Consider the following 17,408-nt stretch of genomic DNA (forward strand, 5'->3'; position numbering starts at 1 on the left):
AGGGTGGGGGTGGGGGGGGGAGCGAAACATACATGCAATAAACATCATACATTACAAAGGACAAACATGACAGGTTGTTATAATTGGAATTCTGAAGACTATGTATTGTATGTATTTGTTTTTTAGCTGATATGTTGTTTAATCAGAATCAGAATCAGAATCAGAATCTCTGGTATATTATAATAGCACTACATAGAAGAACAACATGGGCAGATGTTGATAGCAGACATTGGGTTTGTCAGAGGGCCAGATGCAGTTCAACATGTAGATCTGGATGGAGAGAGACCTGCAGAAAGATACAGAGAGAGAAAGAAAGAAAGAAAAAATGATGTTGTCCTGCTGATCGTGGTGCGTGTGGACATGCATCGGAAAATGCATGTGTGCATGTCATTCTGGAAGCCATGGACAAGCTATATAGTCTGTCCTTTAATTTGAAGGACTTGTTTTATCTGAGGAAGGAAAATCATGAACTATTTTTCTGGGTACCTCAGTTTTTGTAAAATCCTGGCTGCAGAATTAATACAGAAATTTATTGTGCCTGATTTATCACTGCAGACTGATATGAGGCACGGACAATCTTCACGTAAAAGGTGTTATTGCAAATTGTTATATGCCGCAAAAATAAATATTAAATCTAAATGTCACAGGCACTGGGTGAAATTAAATATTTAGCCAATATGTAAATACACTGCTGGTTGGTGGAAGTACCAAAATAAAAGCTTGATGGAGTGCTTTCCATGGTGTTCCTCAGGAGGTCAGGCTGTGTGATTGCACTCTACCGTCACTTCTCTTCTCCATACTGTCATCCATCTGTTGCCTGACAGCATGTCCAGAGGTTTAGCTGGAAACGTTGGGCTTTGAGTTTCAGCGATGTATCTTCAGTGACAGCATCCATCGCAGAGCCGGTGCACTCGCTCGTCTGCAGCAGCTAACTGTAACAGTAACTGTAGCTCCTCTGCTGACACAGGAATGAAAGGGGTTGCAATGAACATGAACACCAGCACACAAATGACAGTTTGGTTTTGGTTAATGGGAGTAATGTTGGCGTGTTGTGAAAAAAAAAGCAAAAAAAACAGTCAGTTGATCTAATATAATTGAGTAGCTGAATAGTCAGTCAGTGTATACTTTGATATTAAAAGATCACCTGTTTGTCTATGATTTGTCCATGTTGTTCTCATTATCTCACATCATTACCCATTCTGATGTGCCACTGCAATAATTGTCTTATACTATTGGTGAGGATTTTACAGACTTTGAACATTTCTTTTAGCATTCCACACCTTCTGAACAGGTCTCTTGCTGTTTTTGCAGGCTGGTACAATCGTCTCTACATCAACTTCACGTTGCGACGCCACATCTTCTTCTTCTTGCTGCAGACATACTTTCCTGCAACACTTATGGTTATGCTGTCATGGGTGTCATTCTGGATCGACCGCCGGGCTGTACCGGCCAGAGTTTCCCTGGGTAACAAAAAACACTCTTGTCCTTTGAAGAGCTTGTGCGTGCCTGAGGAAAATCTGTCTGTGTGAAATGATGAAAGCCGGCTGTGACATGACTCCACCAATTGGGAACACACACATGCATGTGTGAAGACACAAACCTCCCACGCTCTACCACTCACACTTTTCTTTTGAATTATTTTCTGTATTGGGGCTGTTGCTGTTTCTTGTCGTACAAGTGTCTGTTTCCCCCTAGCTGAGATCCCTTCATGGCTCATGTCATCACTCTTATTAAATTCAACTGTTAGAATGGGATGTTTTTACAAGTGATTTTTAGATTCTAACTGCAGTTTGTTTGGATTTCACTTCTCCCATGTCTATTATAGTATTCATAAAAAGATAAAATACACATATAACCTGGTTTCTCCAAGATATTGTGCAGGTTACTCTACTTAGTACCACATTCTTATAATCAGTTCATAAAAAGTTTAACTGTTGAAACATAATTTGCAAATGCTTTATTGATCAGCCATTTATAAGAACAACTTTAGAGTTGCCAGGTTGTTAAATACTATTCTGTTTATCCTTGTCTAATGGAACATTTGCATTGGGCTTTCAGCTCTTTAATTCCTCAGGTACACTACTCCAATAAAAAAAAAAGAATTCAAAAAAATTGTAAGAATAAAATTGAAAAATTAAAATTTCAATTTATTCATTTTGTATAGCACCTTATACAATCAAAATTGTCTCTAGATGCTTTACAGAGACCCAGAGCCTGAACCCCAGAGCAAGCAGACAGTGGCAAGGAAGAACTCCCTTTTAACAGGAAGAAACCTTGAGCAGGACCCTGCTCACAAGGGAGAACCATCCTGCTGATAGTCGGCTGGGTGAAGAGGGGGGAAGAAGAGGTAGACAGGACAGAGAGGATGAAAGAGAGAGAGAAACATGCATGCAATAAACACCATAAATTACAAAGGACAGACATGACAGGTTGTTATAATTGGAATTCTGAAGACTATGTATTGTATGTATTTGGTACATCATTAACATTAACATTAACAACAGTAACATTGGTGACATGTAAATTTAAATTATTTTTCTTCCTTTTCTGTCACTTCTGGCTAGACTGCTTCAAATTCCCATTGTGTTAGTGTATAGAAAAATGTCTGAGTAACCTTTAAAGAACATCTCATGGCCCCAATGTCACATATGAAAGAGATTACACCCATCAGCCACAACATTAACACCAACTTCTTCGTATTTTGTATGTCCCCTTTGTGCTGCCAGAACACCTCTGACTGGTCAGGGGAATGAGCACAGGACCTCAGGGGGGATTTTATGATCATTCCAGCCCTGTGTACTGAGGTTGTGGCCCCCCACCTGGTGGCCCCCCACCTGGTGGGAGGGTGGCTTCAGCTTATTCCATCCCCTCAGATTCCTGATAAGATTGAGATCTGGGGGAGTCTGCAGGCTGTTGTTGTGGTCCTTGAGACATTCCTGTGTTTTCAGTAGGTACCACCAGTGGGCTTGGTGGTTTTGGTCTTTTCATGTAATTTGGCAACAAAAAATAAAAATAATATAATAAAAAGTAACACCAACAAAAAAGTTCCCAGTTCTCTTACAATCACTGCGTTCAGACAGACAACAACTCCCAACATTTTACCAAGTTCCCCGTACTGTAGCGTTAGCTTACACACAGAAACACTTAAGCAACATGTGATGTGTGTCAAAACGTCTCATGTCTTGTGTAAGGCCACACCAGTGCAGCCTGGTGTCACATGTCAACATGTCAGAATATGACTCTTCTTAACTCCGGGTGCTGACACTTGTCAACATCTGATCACATCCTAATTACCATACCATGACAACTTGTTCTGTAGGTGGTGCATCAAGTGTATCATGTGACGTGTGTTAGCCTGTAGAGATTAATTGCTGTATTGTTCTGTTGGCAATCAAGTGTTTCATATGCTCATTGGGAACAGATCAGGATAAAATGCAAATAGAGTTCTCTTCTAAAGACTTCTACAGTTTTCCCTTCACCTCCATTAGCATTTTATGACCTTGGAAGCTGTTCTGATTTGTCACCCTCTGTCACCCTCTGTCACCCTGTCAGCTTAGCAGCCCATAGAACACTATTCACCACATACAATGTAACGTAATACCAGACAGAGTACAGCACAACAAACAAGTCTCAGAATGAATAAACACCACTGTAAGCATGCTGGATGTCAGAGTAAAAACTGGGATGAAGTGTGTCAATGAACGGTAAATTGGCAAAAAAAAAAAAAAAAAAAAAAGTAAGTCAATGTCCTGTTTCTAACCCTATATCACATGACCCCAATGCAGACTGTCTGTCACAGAGCTATCTCAGTGACAACTCATCTGATCAACTGCAGGATGTGGTTGTAAGCTCTGGAAAAGCTAGGAAACTCAATTAAGATTTTATTCATCAAAAACCTGAGAATATTTCAGAATTAAATTTTATTCTTTGCATTGAAAGCAGTAGTTGACACATGACACAAGATCTGTCAATAGCGCTTTCAGTCCTATCACATCACATTCATCAGCAGATGGATTTTTTTTTAATATTATTATTTATTTGATCTTTATTTAATCAGTCTCATTGAGAATAGGATCTCTTTTTTTCAAGAAAGGCCAAGAGAACAAATAAAAATACAAAACATTCACAGGAACACAACAAGGATACAACAGGGTGTTAATTGAAACATTGACAAGAATAATTAAAAACAGCAGGTCGAAGAGATTTTTCAATCAACCAAGGGGAATGCAAGACTTGATTGCAGTTTGTAGCTCATTCCATTTAAAAAGGTGCATAATACCTGAACCCAGATCTGCCAAGATTAGTGCGAACAAAGGGGTATCAAGTTTAGTAATTACTGGATCGTGTACTCTGGCTACTAGTTTTAAATGAGAGAAGAGGTGTGAAGAGGTTTGCAAGCCTCAACAGCAGAGCCATGCAAATGACTAAGATGATGATGACTAGACGAAGGTTCTTCTTGACTGTGAGGACTGTAAGAAATAGCAACTGATTTTGAAAGCAACACCTTTGCTTTCTTGAAAAAATTTGGTTAAAATTGGTTTTATAACTAGTATGACTAGTTTTTCCGACAGCATTTTGATGACATGTGGCAGACAATTTCCATGTCACTGAAAAGGAAGCTATGATGGATGAATTCAGATTATTAATAAAACATATAATAGCACAATCTCCCCACTAGTGTTAGTAGTGAGTAGTTAAAATTATCACTAGCTGAAACGGTGCATCCACCTTACATGTTATCCTGCAGTGGGCCATAAACAATCCTTTGGTACTTTGACTATATTTGCTAATACTTAAGTAATATTTTGAAAGCATGAGTTGTATTTAAACAGTATTTCTACACTGTGGTAATAGTAATTTTGCTTAAGTTACGGTAGAAATACTTTTTCAACCACTAGTAACTTTTCACCTGCAAATCTCGGAAGCTGCCTGGGAACTTCACAGGTTAGCATTTATTGCAGCGTTGCTAGCCCACATTGCATCATCACATTGTATAAGTGGTCATGTTATTGCTTTCACCAACCCTTTTCTTTTAGTTACCCAATACTGAATCAGCTTCCTGACCGAGGGAATCCCATTATACTGTGTGTACGCTGTGAAAGTAAAAATGAGACAAACTCAGATTCAACACATTTTCAATCTGCAGTTTGATGTAGTTGAACTCGAACTTTGTCTGTTGTGTCCAGGCATCACCACAGTGCTGACCATGTCCACCATCATTACTGGAGTGAATGCGTCCATGCCCCGAGTGTCTTACATCAAGGCGGTGGACATTTACCTCTGGGTCAGCTTTGTCTTTGTCTTCTTGTCTGTATTGGAGTATGCTGCTGTCAACTACCTGTCCACCGTCCAGGACCGCCGGGAGCGCAAGATGAGAGAGCGAGCCCGATCTCAGGTTTGTTTCTCCTGTATGCTGTTTGTTGCTGTGAGAAATAAAAAAAACTGCTATAGAATTTTAATAAAAAGAGTCATCCATGCCTCTGCTCTTTAGCCAGACCAGTCCCTCTAGCTGTTCAGAGACCGTAGACTCCACTTTCTGCTGTTACGTTTACAAGAGCACCTGTCAGGCTATCAGGAGACAGACAGCTTGGGAACGTGGGGAAGGTTTAGCATCTCATCCTTAAAAGATCTTAAACTGAAAATAGTAAAAAAAAAAACAATAATGATCATCATGAGATTATCAGTCAGTGTGTGTAACGTAACAAAATGATCTGCTGTTCTGCATTTAGGTAGGAATCTAATTTAATTATACTTGCTAAACTATATCCTGTAGTGAAGTTTGTAAATGTTGAGTTTAGTATAATACATAAAACCAGACATGAAATTATGCATGCAATTTTGAGGGTCTGTCATCTCCACTTTTAAACATGTGGTTCACTCACATCAGTCCCTCACATTTCTCAGGAAAATGTCCAATTTTGATTAGTGAAAGGTTGACCTGAGTCTTGTGAGTTCAAGCATCTCTTCAGGGTGTCGTCAGGTCAACAACTTTCATCCTTTTTCAGCTTTTCAGTTTTTCAATTTTTTTAATTTTCTCTATCTAAATCTCATTTTTGTGTATTTGGACTCAAGGTGCTTTACATATTTCTAGTGACCAACTAAAAAACTGTCATAATGAGGACCTATGATCAGCAGGACAAAAAGTATTGGCATGGATTACTGAAGACGCAGAGTCTCCTGTCTATTAAGGACCTGATGGGTCTTGATGACTTGAAGACGATGACTTGAAGACTTGAAGCCATAAACGTGTGTTCCTTTAAAATCCCAAATGTAATAATGATCACATTGTATATCTTTTGCCCGCCAGTCCCTGCCCTGCACCTGCGGGATCTCCCAGACCCGAACCATGACCATGCTCGATGGTACTTACAGCGAGGCCGACACCAACAGCCTGGCTGGCTACACTGAGGAGCCCATGGTGCCAGAGGAGGAGCAAGAAGAGCTGCACGAGGTCCCAGAGAAACCCGAACACATGGTGGTTCATCTTTCGGTGAGCAGCGAGTCCACCACCACCAAGAAGAAGAAAAGCCTGCGTGCCCTCAACATTATCCAGAACACACATGCTATTGACAAGTACTCCCGGATGATTTTCCCTGGTTCATACATCTTCTTTAACCTTATCTACTGGTCGGTCTACTGCTGAAAGATGCTCCTGAGTCAGGACTGTGGACGGAGGGATGAACAAACGGACATGAAGACTGTTCAGAAGGGGACATTTTTGAACTAATTCTAAGAATGCTGTTGTAGTGTATGTCTGGTGATGATGGACTATTAAGTTTAAGGCTTTGGACAGTAACAGAGTAGGAAGACATCACTTGGATTGAAAAGGGCTCCAAAAGTTCAGCAACGAAACTTTGGCACTGATCCTTTTTTGATTTTTTATTTATTTTTTTCCTCATGCAGCAATTTGAATGTTCATTAACTTTCTCACACACACACACACACACACAAAAAGAATCATTTTAATGGTGTTTTTAAACTACTGATGTACATTATCTCAATCTTTTTCAATTTCTGTTTAAATGCTCTTAGTCCTCATTACTCCTGAGATAAACAGCAGTTTGCTGATAGAAAAAAATAATTCTTGTATTTGAGTCATAGCATTAATGGGTACAGATGAGGTATGTGTTGCTTGTGTTCACGCCGTGAACTACTCAACTGACAGTTGTATGTATTTATACTCATTTGTAATGAATGTCATCTGAGAATATACATGATTATAAAGTTTTTTGGGTTTTTTTTGGCACATTATCCATCAGTCATGTCTTAAATAACATAAACAGTAACCAGGACTTAATTTCAGGCAAGACAGACTTTGATCATAATTTGAAGTGTGTCATCTCAAAGAAATTAACTTAATATTGAGGAATTGGCAAATCCACATACTAAGGGTTTACAGCCATGTTAGCAACTTTATGAGGCTATATTTAGTAGCACTTTGAGCTAAATACTAATGCAAATATGCTCACGCCCATATACTGATGCACTATTTGCATTAGCATAGCTGAGACTGATGGAAATGTTAATAGTTTGGCTGGTGTTTGGTCATAAATCAGATTACTTGAAAAAAAACCAACTTTAATCTCATGACAACTCTACACAAAAACTCTCCAAAGAAATAACACTTCATTCTGTGAAAAAATTCCAAAAATGGTTGAGACATTTTTTTTTTTTTTTAATATCAGCCTTTGAAGACAAAATCCAAATACCAAAAGATACACGGAGCCATGAAGGTGCATCCTCTAATAATTGCTTCCCCAGTTCCCATGGTATTTTATTTCATTCTTCCATACTTCATGGTCTGTCACAACAGATTTCAGAGTCATTTCTCTCACACTTGACATTTAAGTCAGGTTTTTTTTTTAACCAAATGTGGCACAAATTAACTGAAAATCCAAAAAAAAAAAAAAGTTATCTTTTCATATTTATGTCCACTACTCTTCTGTGAAAATTATTAAGTTGGATGCATCAACATAAGCAGAAAGCAGAAAATTATCTACTGGAATGAGATGGAGATGAAATTTAAAGATAATGACAAGAGCAAAACCTCAAACAATGAAAGACCATTGAAAATATATGACAGAAATATGACATTGCGCCTTCTTTCGTGTTTCATTTTGAGGAAGATTACATACTCCCTGTGACTTCATAAAGATCTGATGCTTTGTGTGCTCTTCCATTGGAGCCAAGGCTTCAGCGCTTCACGTACACTACATCATGAAGTCTGCTCTTGTTGCAGTTTGTCACATGTTGCATTGACACATCAACTTTTTCGACCATAATGATAAAACTTTATTGCTTTTTTTTTTAATTCAAATTTCCAGTATTTCCACAAAATGGAAATAAACAGCTCATTTAAAGATTAAATAATCAAGTCATGATCATTAACAAAACTTATATCTGATGATGAACACATCTGAGATGAGATAAATGAAACTTTGTGTAATTTCAATCAGAAAGTCTGTGTTCATCCATTCACAATTCTCTCACTCTGCTTCTTCTTAATGATTATGGATGCTTACTCTTTCAGTTAAAGCAACCAGATTTTAATAAGCCACTCATATTTTTGCAGTCAGACTCTAAATCTGTTCTCCCCTCTGCGCCTGTCAGCCGTCATTTCATCGTGAAATCATTGTGACCCTCCTCCACCCTCCGTTCATCCCCAGTCCATCACATCCAGTGCCCAGGTTGATCCCATCAGACTCCACTCCTCATCCCATCCAAACCTTCAGTCTTTCTCTTCATTCCATCTTCATGACAAGGGACAAAGGTCAGCTTCTCCTCCCCTTGAAAACATTATCACATCACAATGAGGTTTATTTGCCAAAGACTCATAATTCTCATCTTTATGATGCACATGACGATAAAAATACAATTTATTCACTCTAAATGAAGTCCATCCTGATTGAAATATAACCAATACCACAACATGACTTTATCATCTGAAGAAATTTGAAATGAAAGTAACCATCCTGAAATAAAAACATTAAGACAATATCAGTAGGCACGGCCAACCTTGACTTCTTTGCTACAGGTTTTGATATTGTCACACTGTTTTGAAGTGTTAAGAGCTATTCATTCAGTACAGTTCCAGAGGGATTGATCTCTCGTCTTTAAATACACATTTAATGCAAATTTGGGATGCCAAAACCATGCTGCAACTCCTTGGCAGAACACTGAATTTCCTTGAACATCTTTAGAGATAAATACGCCTGGTGATACGCACAGTGCATTTCTCAGAGGATGTGAACTTACTCACTGGAAGTTGCATTTTTTATTTCTTTTGATCATACTCTTATGTACACAAATCTTCACTTACCTTCAAGAGCAACTTAAAAAGCCCTCAAAAGCTGTTAGCTTTTTAGCTTTTAATTGAACTAAGTTTTCACTGTCATTATAATCTCACAAAAAGGCAGACCTACCTTTTGAATGCAATGATCTAGCACTGACTGAAACGGTGTGACCCAAGTCTGAATACAAATGCCTGCATATGACGCATTGCCTAGGTTCATTATAGTGTTCATGGTTAGCTTGTGTATCACTGGCACTCATTGCCAATTCATGAATTCTTGCATCATTATTACTGAAAAGCTGAAACACATTACTGGGATTCTGTGCTCACAAGTATTTGTTCTTGTACTGATCAGTAACATCAGTACAGCTCATGAACTTAACAAAGTTAAAAGACCAATTATTTTGTTGACATTCAAGTTCTTTGTCCCTTAAAGCTTTGATGGCCTCGCTGGCAGTGAGAATAATAATAATAATAACTTTATCTATAGAGCAACTTTCAAAAAACAGGTTTCCAAAGTGCTTAACAATCATTGAAAACAAAATCGACAAATTGTACACTGAGTAGAAGGCAATAAACAAAATATAAATAGACAAATCATGGAGAAGGTTTAAGATTTAAATTTAAATATATATATATACACACACACACACACAATAGATTAAAAGGAAATATACACTTTCAAATCAATAAGTTAAAGGGGACAATATAAAGACAACATAAAAAGACTAATATACGGTTTACTCATTTATTTCTTTTTTTTTATTATTATTTCTTTTAGCAGTGCACTGCCTTTGATGATGATAAAGATAAATGAAACAATAGGAAAAACAATCAATGAGCATGAAGGGTGAAAAATACACCAACTATATATAACTTTTGTTTGTTGTTTTGTTTAATCATCTGTTTACAATGCAATGTTTTGTAAGGAAACCTTGGATTCTGGCAGCAGCAGCCTGCCTCCGGCCGGACAATGCACCATGTCAATGTCTCAATGACCACAACAGCTGAAGACTCCCCAGATCCCAGCCTGATCAAGAATGTGTGGGATGCACTGGAATAAGCTGAATCCACCCTCCCACCTGGAGACTCCACCCTCAATGCTCCAGACCCAAAGGACCTGACATTCTAATACCAGTGACTACAAAATGCCCCCAGAGGTCGTGTGTTCCTTCCTCTTACAGATCAGAGCTGTTTTGGCAGCACAAAGGTGACCTACAATATATTAAGCAGGTGATTTTAATGTTATGGCTGATCAGTTTTCATCAGTTTTCTGTAACCATTTACCCCCTGCAGGGTTGGCCCCAACAGACATCAGTGTTAAGCACTGGGGCGCTATGCTGCCACAACTGTGTTGACATGGTTTGAACCTCAGGGTCACTGCAGTCCTACCAAAGGAAAAAGTCAAAAAATATCAGTTAGACCAGGAAGAAAGATAACTAACATGTACAACATAACATTTTCATGGGGCTGTACAAATTGTGAATTTGTTCCTTTAAATTGTAAAGTACTATACAACCATACATATGGGTCATACAGAGAAAAGTTGACATTATGTACACAGCTATACAGCCTGCAGTCTCCTCATATATGTGTGTGGTATGTGAAGTATTTAGAAGCTTTAAAAAAAAAACTTCATTGATTTGGTATATTACTGTAAGCATCTATACAAATCAACTGAACGGGAATATGTTTCATTTATAGAGTTGTATAAATTTATACGACAAAATCTGAAACATTCATTGTCAGTTGGGTACAGTACGTGCCATTGTTCAACTAAAAAAATGATGACATTTGATTGGTAATATTTGAATTATGTTTCACAGTTTAGCTTAATTCATACATACCGTCAGAGTATGCAACTTTATGAAATTCATACCTTTGTTGGACGCTGACGTGAAGAAACATGCAGATGGAGCTGTAGTTGAAATGATCTGTAGGCCTATGACTGTAAGCTTTCATGACTTGATACTGCCATTAAAGAATGTAACAATGGATGTATCAACAGATATGTTGTAATTTTTCTGAACTAAGTATACCTTTGATTAAGAAACATTTACATTCTATTTATAACTTAATCAAAGAACCCTGCCTGTACTAGTTTTAAACCTATTATTGGGATGCTAAATTGACATGTATCATGCATCAAAGTTTGTTTACTCCTGCAAAATTTCGACATGTTTTTCTGAAGGATACTGGCAAATTGAGGTTTTATGGCTGATGTTGAGAATGCATTTCAAATGTAGCTTTTTTCAAGCTAGATAGAGTCTGTTTCATCATGGTTAGAAAAGGGTCACAAATTCAGCTGAAGCAACGTCTCAAATCCAAGTGAAAAACATAAAAAGAAAAAGAAAAAGTAAAAAATTAGACCCAAGACCCAAGTTATAATAAAACAGAATTATCCTTGAAGACCCGGCACGGTGGTGCAGTGGTTAGCACTGTCGCCTCATAGCAAGAGGGTTCCAGGTTCGAATCCCGGTCTGGGCCCTTCTATGTGGAGTTTGCATGTTCTCCCTGTGCCTGCGTGGGTTTTCTCCGGGTACTCCGGCTTCCTCCAATACCAAAAACATTAGGTTAATTGGCTACTCTACATTGCCCCTAGGTGTGAGTGTGAGAGTGTGTGGTTGTTTGTCTTTGTGTGTTGGCCCTGCAATTGACTGGCGACCAGTCAAGGGTGAACCCCGCCTCTCGCCCGTAGTCAGCTGGGATAGGCTCCAGCTCCCCCGCGACCCTGACGGATAAGCGGTATAGATATGGATGGATATCCTTGAAGACCAGCAGTGGAAGAATTGGTGTAAAAATATTCCATTATAAGCAAGAATCCTCCATTCAAAGCCCTACATAAGTAAGAGTACAGCAATATTATGAGCAAAATGTACTAAAGAATTAAATGTAAAAGTAATGGAGTTGTGGAGGTAGTGCAAACTAATTCATACAAGCATTTCCCAACCTATGGGTCATGTGATGAAATGGATCTTAAATCTAAGAGTGTTGTGTCAGGAATGGGAACACTTAAATATTGGCCCTCAAACAGTTCAGTAAATGTAACCATGTGAGGAGCTCAGAGGGGAAATCCATCTGGTGGAACTGCTAACAAGTCAAATATCTGAAACACGAGGGCCTGTTTTGAGTGTGGGTCACAAGCTAAGTAGACTGCTGTATATTGTATTGTGTGGTATTTTATAAGCTTATGCTTTGATCTGTTGAGTACTTAGTAAATATACAGTAGCTGTCAGATAAATGCCATAAAAAGTACCATATTTCCTTTTGAAATTTGGTGGAGTAGAGGTATAAAGTGGGTGGCACGGTGATGCAGTGGTTGGCACTGTCGCCTCATAGCAAGAGGGTTCCAGGTTCGAATCCCGGTCTGGGCCCTTGCATGTTGTCCCTGTGGGTTTTCTCCGGGTACTCCGGCTTCCTCCCACAATACCAAAAACATGCACATTAGGTTAATTGGCTACTCTAAATTGCCCCTAGGTGTGAGTGTGAGAGTGTGTGGTTGTCTGTCTTTGTGTGTCAGCCCTGCGATTGACTGGCGACCAGTCCAGGGTGTACCCCGCCTCTCGCCCGTAGTCAGCTGGGATAGGCTCCAGCTCCCCCGCGACCCTGACGGATAAGCGGTATAGAAAATGGATGGATGGATAGAGGTATAAAGTAGCAGAAAATTTAAATAGTTAATTAAAATGTAAGTATCTCAAAACTGTAGGTAAGTACAGTAAAGGTATATATTCTCTATATTCTCTATATTCCTCTTGGACAGGTCCTGAGACCTGGCTTGGATCCGTAGTGCCTAAAGAAAGAGCCACAGTCTTGATCTGACCCATCACTAAGACTGATTGAACTATAAGTAACAGAAAAATGTCCTGGTGGTAAAGGCAGTCAACTTACAGAAATATAAGAGGCTTACTATTTGCATAAAGAGTGCGATGAAAAGCAAAGCTTACTTGGCAGGGGAAAAAAAGCACTGCAAAATTCTCCAATACATGATACAAGTCTCCCTCTTTTATTGGCACAACACTTCCAGCTTGAGATGAAAGCTGACAAAGTGTGATGTTGCTTTACATTAAGACACAGCAGAGCTTCTGAGAGCACCCTAAATGTCGAACTGCTGAAAGACACAAACAGGTGCTCATGAATATGTATCACCTGAAAACACATGCCTTGGAACTGCTTGTGGGCGAGCTGAATGCAAAAAGGAGAAGCTGCTCACTTTCTCACTTGCAAGTTATGAGCAACAGTCATCACACCTACTCTACATGCAAGGATTTCGTTTGGAAATTGAATGTATGACATTTTGGCAGACCCAGTTTTCGTGAGCCCGAGGAACTTAGTTAAGAATTTTCTTACATTATAGTTGCTGTATATTTGAGAGAGTATGAACTGACTAAAATAAAGATGGAGGGTGGATTACCAATAGAAAAAAGTGGTCCACTGTTCTGAATGCCCCAGATCCTCAGAGGGCCCAAAGGCTTCAGATTCCACATGGGATAGTTAGGATGGGACAATTTCAATAACTGCAAATATTCATTCACGTTGATGCTAATTCTCAACTGAATCCCAGTATAAAATGAAAATTAGGGGTTTTAAAACATACATTATGACCAAATCTCCCCTTTTTTTAGAAGGACCCTGAGTTCAAAATGGAGCTGTAAAGCCTTTATTATTATAAAATGTGTGCTTACATGGTGCATTTTATTCAACACAGTTCTTTTCTTAATGGAGCTACATGTTATTCAATTCACAGGGGTTTTTATGTTTTGGCTGATCAGTGTATATTCAATGCAGAGAAAGGAAGAATCTGCAGTCACATTAGCAGCTCGAGCTACATAATAATAACATGCTAGCATGGTGCTAAGAAGGTATAACGTTTGTCAGGTGCATTATCCAGGTTTAGGTTGTCAGCACGCTGGTAATTGCCCATTAGCAGTAAACACAATCCATCCTGAGGAAAACATATGTGTCTACCAAATTTCATGGCAATCCATCCAGTAGAAATTTAACTCAAAACCCCAAATCTCGACCTCACGGTGGCACAACGGGGAAGTTTAGGGTATCACCAAAGTCAGTATGATCGATCCTCTAGTGACCACATCAATGTCTGTATAACATCAGGATCCGTCTTCCACGATATTTATGAAGGTATTTCAGTCCAAACAAAAGTGATTGACTGACTGACTGACTGACTGACAGACGATGTGTATGTCTGATAAGTATATCAGCACTTTCTAGTGGACAAATCTAAATTACATTGCATGTATCTTTGCGTTTCTGTACTCATATTTCTTGTTCCTTATCAGCTGACATTTATGCTAATATATCTGTGATAAAAAAATATTAGCCCATAATACCGGTTCCTGTGGAAAATCCAGTAAAATTCTTTACTTACTTGTTGAGGTGAGTTGCTGCTGTCGTTTGTTGTCAGTTCTGATATGAAGGTGCTACATCAAAATTCAAGGGGGAAGGGGGTCACCACAATATTAGAATTAGAATTAGAAATTATACCTGCATCAAATTGCTTAGCAATCCGGGCAGTATTTGTTATGGTATGTATCTTCTAACCTTCTCTGGGACGCATTACATTATGAAGGGATATTTGCACAGTTTTTACTCATCCTAACATCCAGCGGATCTATATGTTCATTCTGCCCTATCTGATATCAAACTGCTTCATACTTCATATAAGAACTATGGAGCAGCTTTTTCCACTCTGCTGGTGTTAGATCACGCGCTGATAGAAACTACATGTCGTAAACACTTCTGCTCTCCACCTCATCAGGTTTCCATTAACTGGATACTCTACCAGATAACACACTGACAGTGCCAAATGGAACACAGGCATTCATTCACTGCTTGTTCGTTTTGTTTGGACTGCTGTGTCGCTGCATTTGATTTTGTAAAAGTTATGGAATCTTTCTTGTTAATAGAATTTAGCATCTCATAATTAGGACCAGTGACAGTAAAAGAAAAATATATCATGTTGTCATAAAATATCCTCATTTATACATTCTTTGGTGAGTCTGATGCTTCTCAGTGAACAAAAATGTCAAGTCATTTCACTCCAGAATGTAATCTGCAATGCTGCCAGCTGGGTTACACTGATTTATTTTCTATTTTGTCCTAATCAACTTAATTTCATGTTGTTGTTAACACACTCCATGACCAAACCACCAATGTTTTAGTCTGTGTCTCAGTACTTTCTGACTCTGTGGTTCTGTAGGCCCTTTGTTTTCCACTGAATGAGGAAATCTAACAACATGTCAGTTATAAGTTTCATTTTAAAAAAAAAAGTCTTGTAATTTCCTAAAACAGCTGTTAGTTGTATTTTTTTTAAGCTAACATTACTCAAAAAGGATGAAATAGCACATTTATAGGGGACTATTTTCAGCAGCAGATTAATCCACATTTGGCGCTCTAGTGAGTATTTGGGCCAGCATGTGGGACTGAGTCAAAAATAAACTACAGTTTCTTCATGTTATGAAGGAACATGTGAAGTAGTGCAAGAGTGTGGCTCACTGATGTGTTTTTAATAGTTTTGGAAAAGAATGTAACTCTATCGCACAGGGGAAGAAGAAACATCAGGCAAGATACATGAATTTCATGATCTTGATATTTGTTCATTAAAGATCAAACCAGTTTCTAGATTCAACCTAACCTATTGCTGCTGAGACAGGAGGCATGAGAAGAAGCTGAATTGGTTTTTGTTCTCTGTAGCCCTGCAGGGTTTATTGTGCCTCCTGCTGAATCTCTCACCCCTGCTTGGATTCATTAAGATGCACCCTCAGGAAGACAGCCTATTCAAGCACATACAAACTAAGTTTTAATGCAAGAAATGATCCTAAAAGTTGAGGTTAAGAGAGTGAATTTAAACAGTCAGTGGATTAAAATAAATGTATGGCTGTCAAGGTTATCAACTGTAAAATTTTCAGTTGGGATAATAAGACATCCTTTTCATATTTTTAAAATCCTCTTTTTATCCATCACAATTTCATAGATTTAAAAAAAAAAAATCTCTCTGAGCAGTGTTTGAATCCAGATGAAAGAGGAGTTGAAAAATGTTGATACACCTACCTGATTGGTAACATCAGGCTTCTTCATGAGCAACAGCAACTGGGGACTGATGGTAATTTTTGCCCTGGGTTTAACCTCTACCCTGGGCTTCCTACAGGCTTGGAAAGATTGCTAACTATGACGGCTATGATCCGATCTATGATATGAGGCTCAGGGGATAACTACATATGTAGTCATCTCCTGAACCTCAGATATATATATATATATATATATATATATATATATATGTAAGTTGTTCCTAGGACTGTGCTCTTCTGGACAAAGACCACTGATGTTGTACCTTGAATCTGCTTGAGCCACTCTTCCAGTTTGGGGCTCACAGCCCCTAGTGCCCTGATTACCACTGGCACCACTGTTGCTTTTACACTCCACATCTTTTCTAGCTTCTCTTTCAGCCGTTGATATTTTTCAAGTTTTTCATGTTCCTTCTTCTTGATGTTGCAGTCGCTTAGGATCGCTACATCTATCACCATTGCCTTCTTCTGGTGTTTTTCCACCACCACAATGTCCGGCTGGTTCACATCACCATTTTGTCATTCTGGATCTGGAAATCCCACAGAATCTTAGCGTGGTCATTCTCAACAGTCCACACTCTCCCTCCGTAATATTGCTAAGATTAGGAGCGTCCTCTCTCAGAGTGATGCTGAAAAACTTGTTCATGCTTTTGTTACTTCTAGGCTGGACTACTGCAACTCACTATTGTCAGGATGTCCAAATTATTCTATTAATAACCTGCAGCTGATCCAGAATGCAGCAGATAGAGTTTTAACAGGAATCAGTAAAAGGGATCATATCTCCCCCATCTTAGCTTCTCTTCACTGGCTTCCGGTAAAAGTCAGAATAGACTTTAAAATTCTCCTACTTACATATAAGGCCCTAAATGGACTAGCCCCATCATACCTGCAGGATCTAATAGTCCCATATACTCCCAATAGATCACTCAGATCACAGAGTGCAGGTTTACTTACAGTTCCCAGAATTTATAAAAGTAGAACGGGAGGACGAGCCTTTAGCTATCAGGCACCCCTGCTGTGGAACCAGTTGCCAA

At 38.8% G+C, this 17,408-nt stretch overlaps 1 protein-coding gene across 1 annotated transcript in view; it reads left to right on the top strand.

Moving 5' to 3' along the window:
• The window catches only part of gabrr2a (gamma-aminobutyric acid type A receptor subunit rho2a), a 32,800-nt gene extending 25,417 nt beyond the window's left edge, over positions 1-7,383 (top strand). The window contains exons 7-9 of the mRNA XM_046413865.1: positions 1,312-1,464; positions 5,187-5,395; positions 6,308-7,383. Of these exons, the coding sequence (XP_046269821.1) occupies positions 1,312-1,464; positions 5,187-5,395; positions 6,308-6,643 (698 nt within the window). The 3' untranslated portion in view covers positions 6,644-7,383. The remainder of the gene's footprint in view (positions 1-1,311; positions 1,465-5,186; positions 5,396-6,307) is intronic.
• Positions 7,384-17,408: the final 10,025 nt, after the last annotated feature.

The sequence above is a fragment of the Scatophagus argus genome, chromosome 15, assembly GCF_020382885.2.
Source record: "Scatophagus argus isolate fScaArg1 chromosome 15, fScaArg1.pri, whole genome shotgun sequence".
NCBI classification, from domain to species: domain Eukaryota; kingdom Metazoa; phylum Chordata; class Actinopteri; family Scatophagidae; genus Scatophagus; species Scatophagus argus.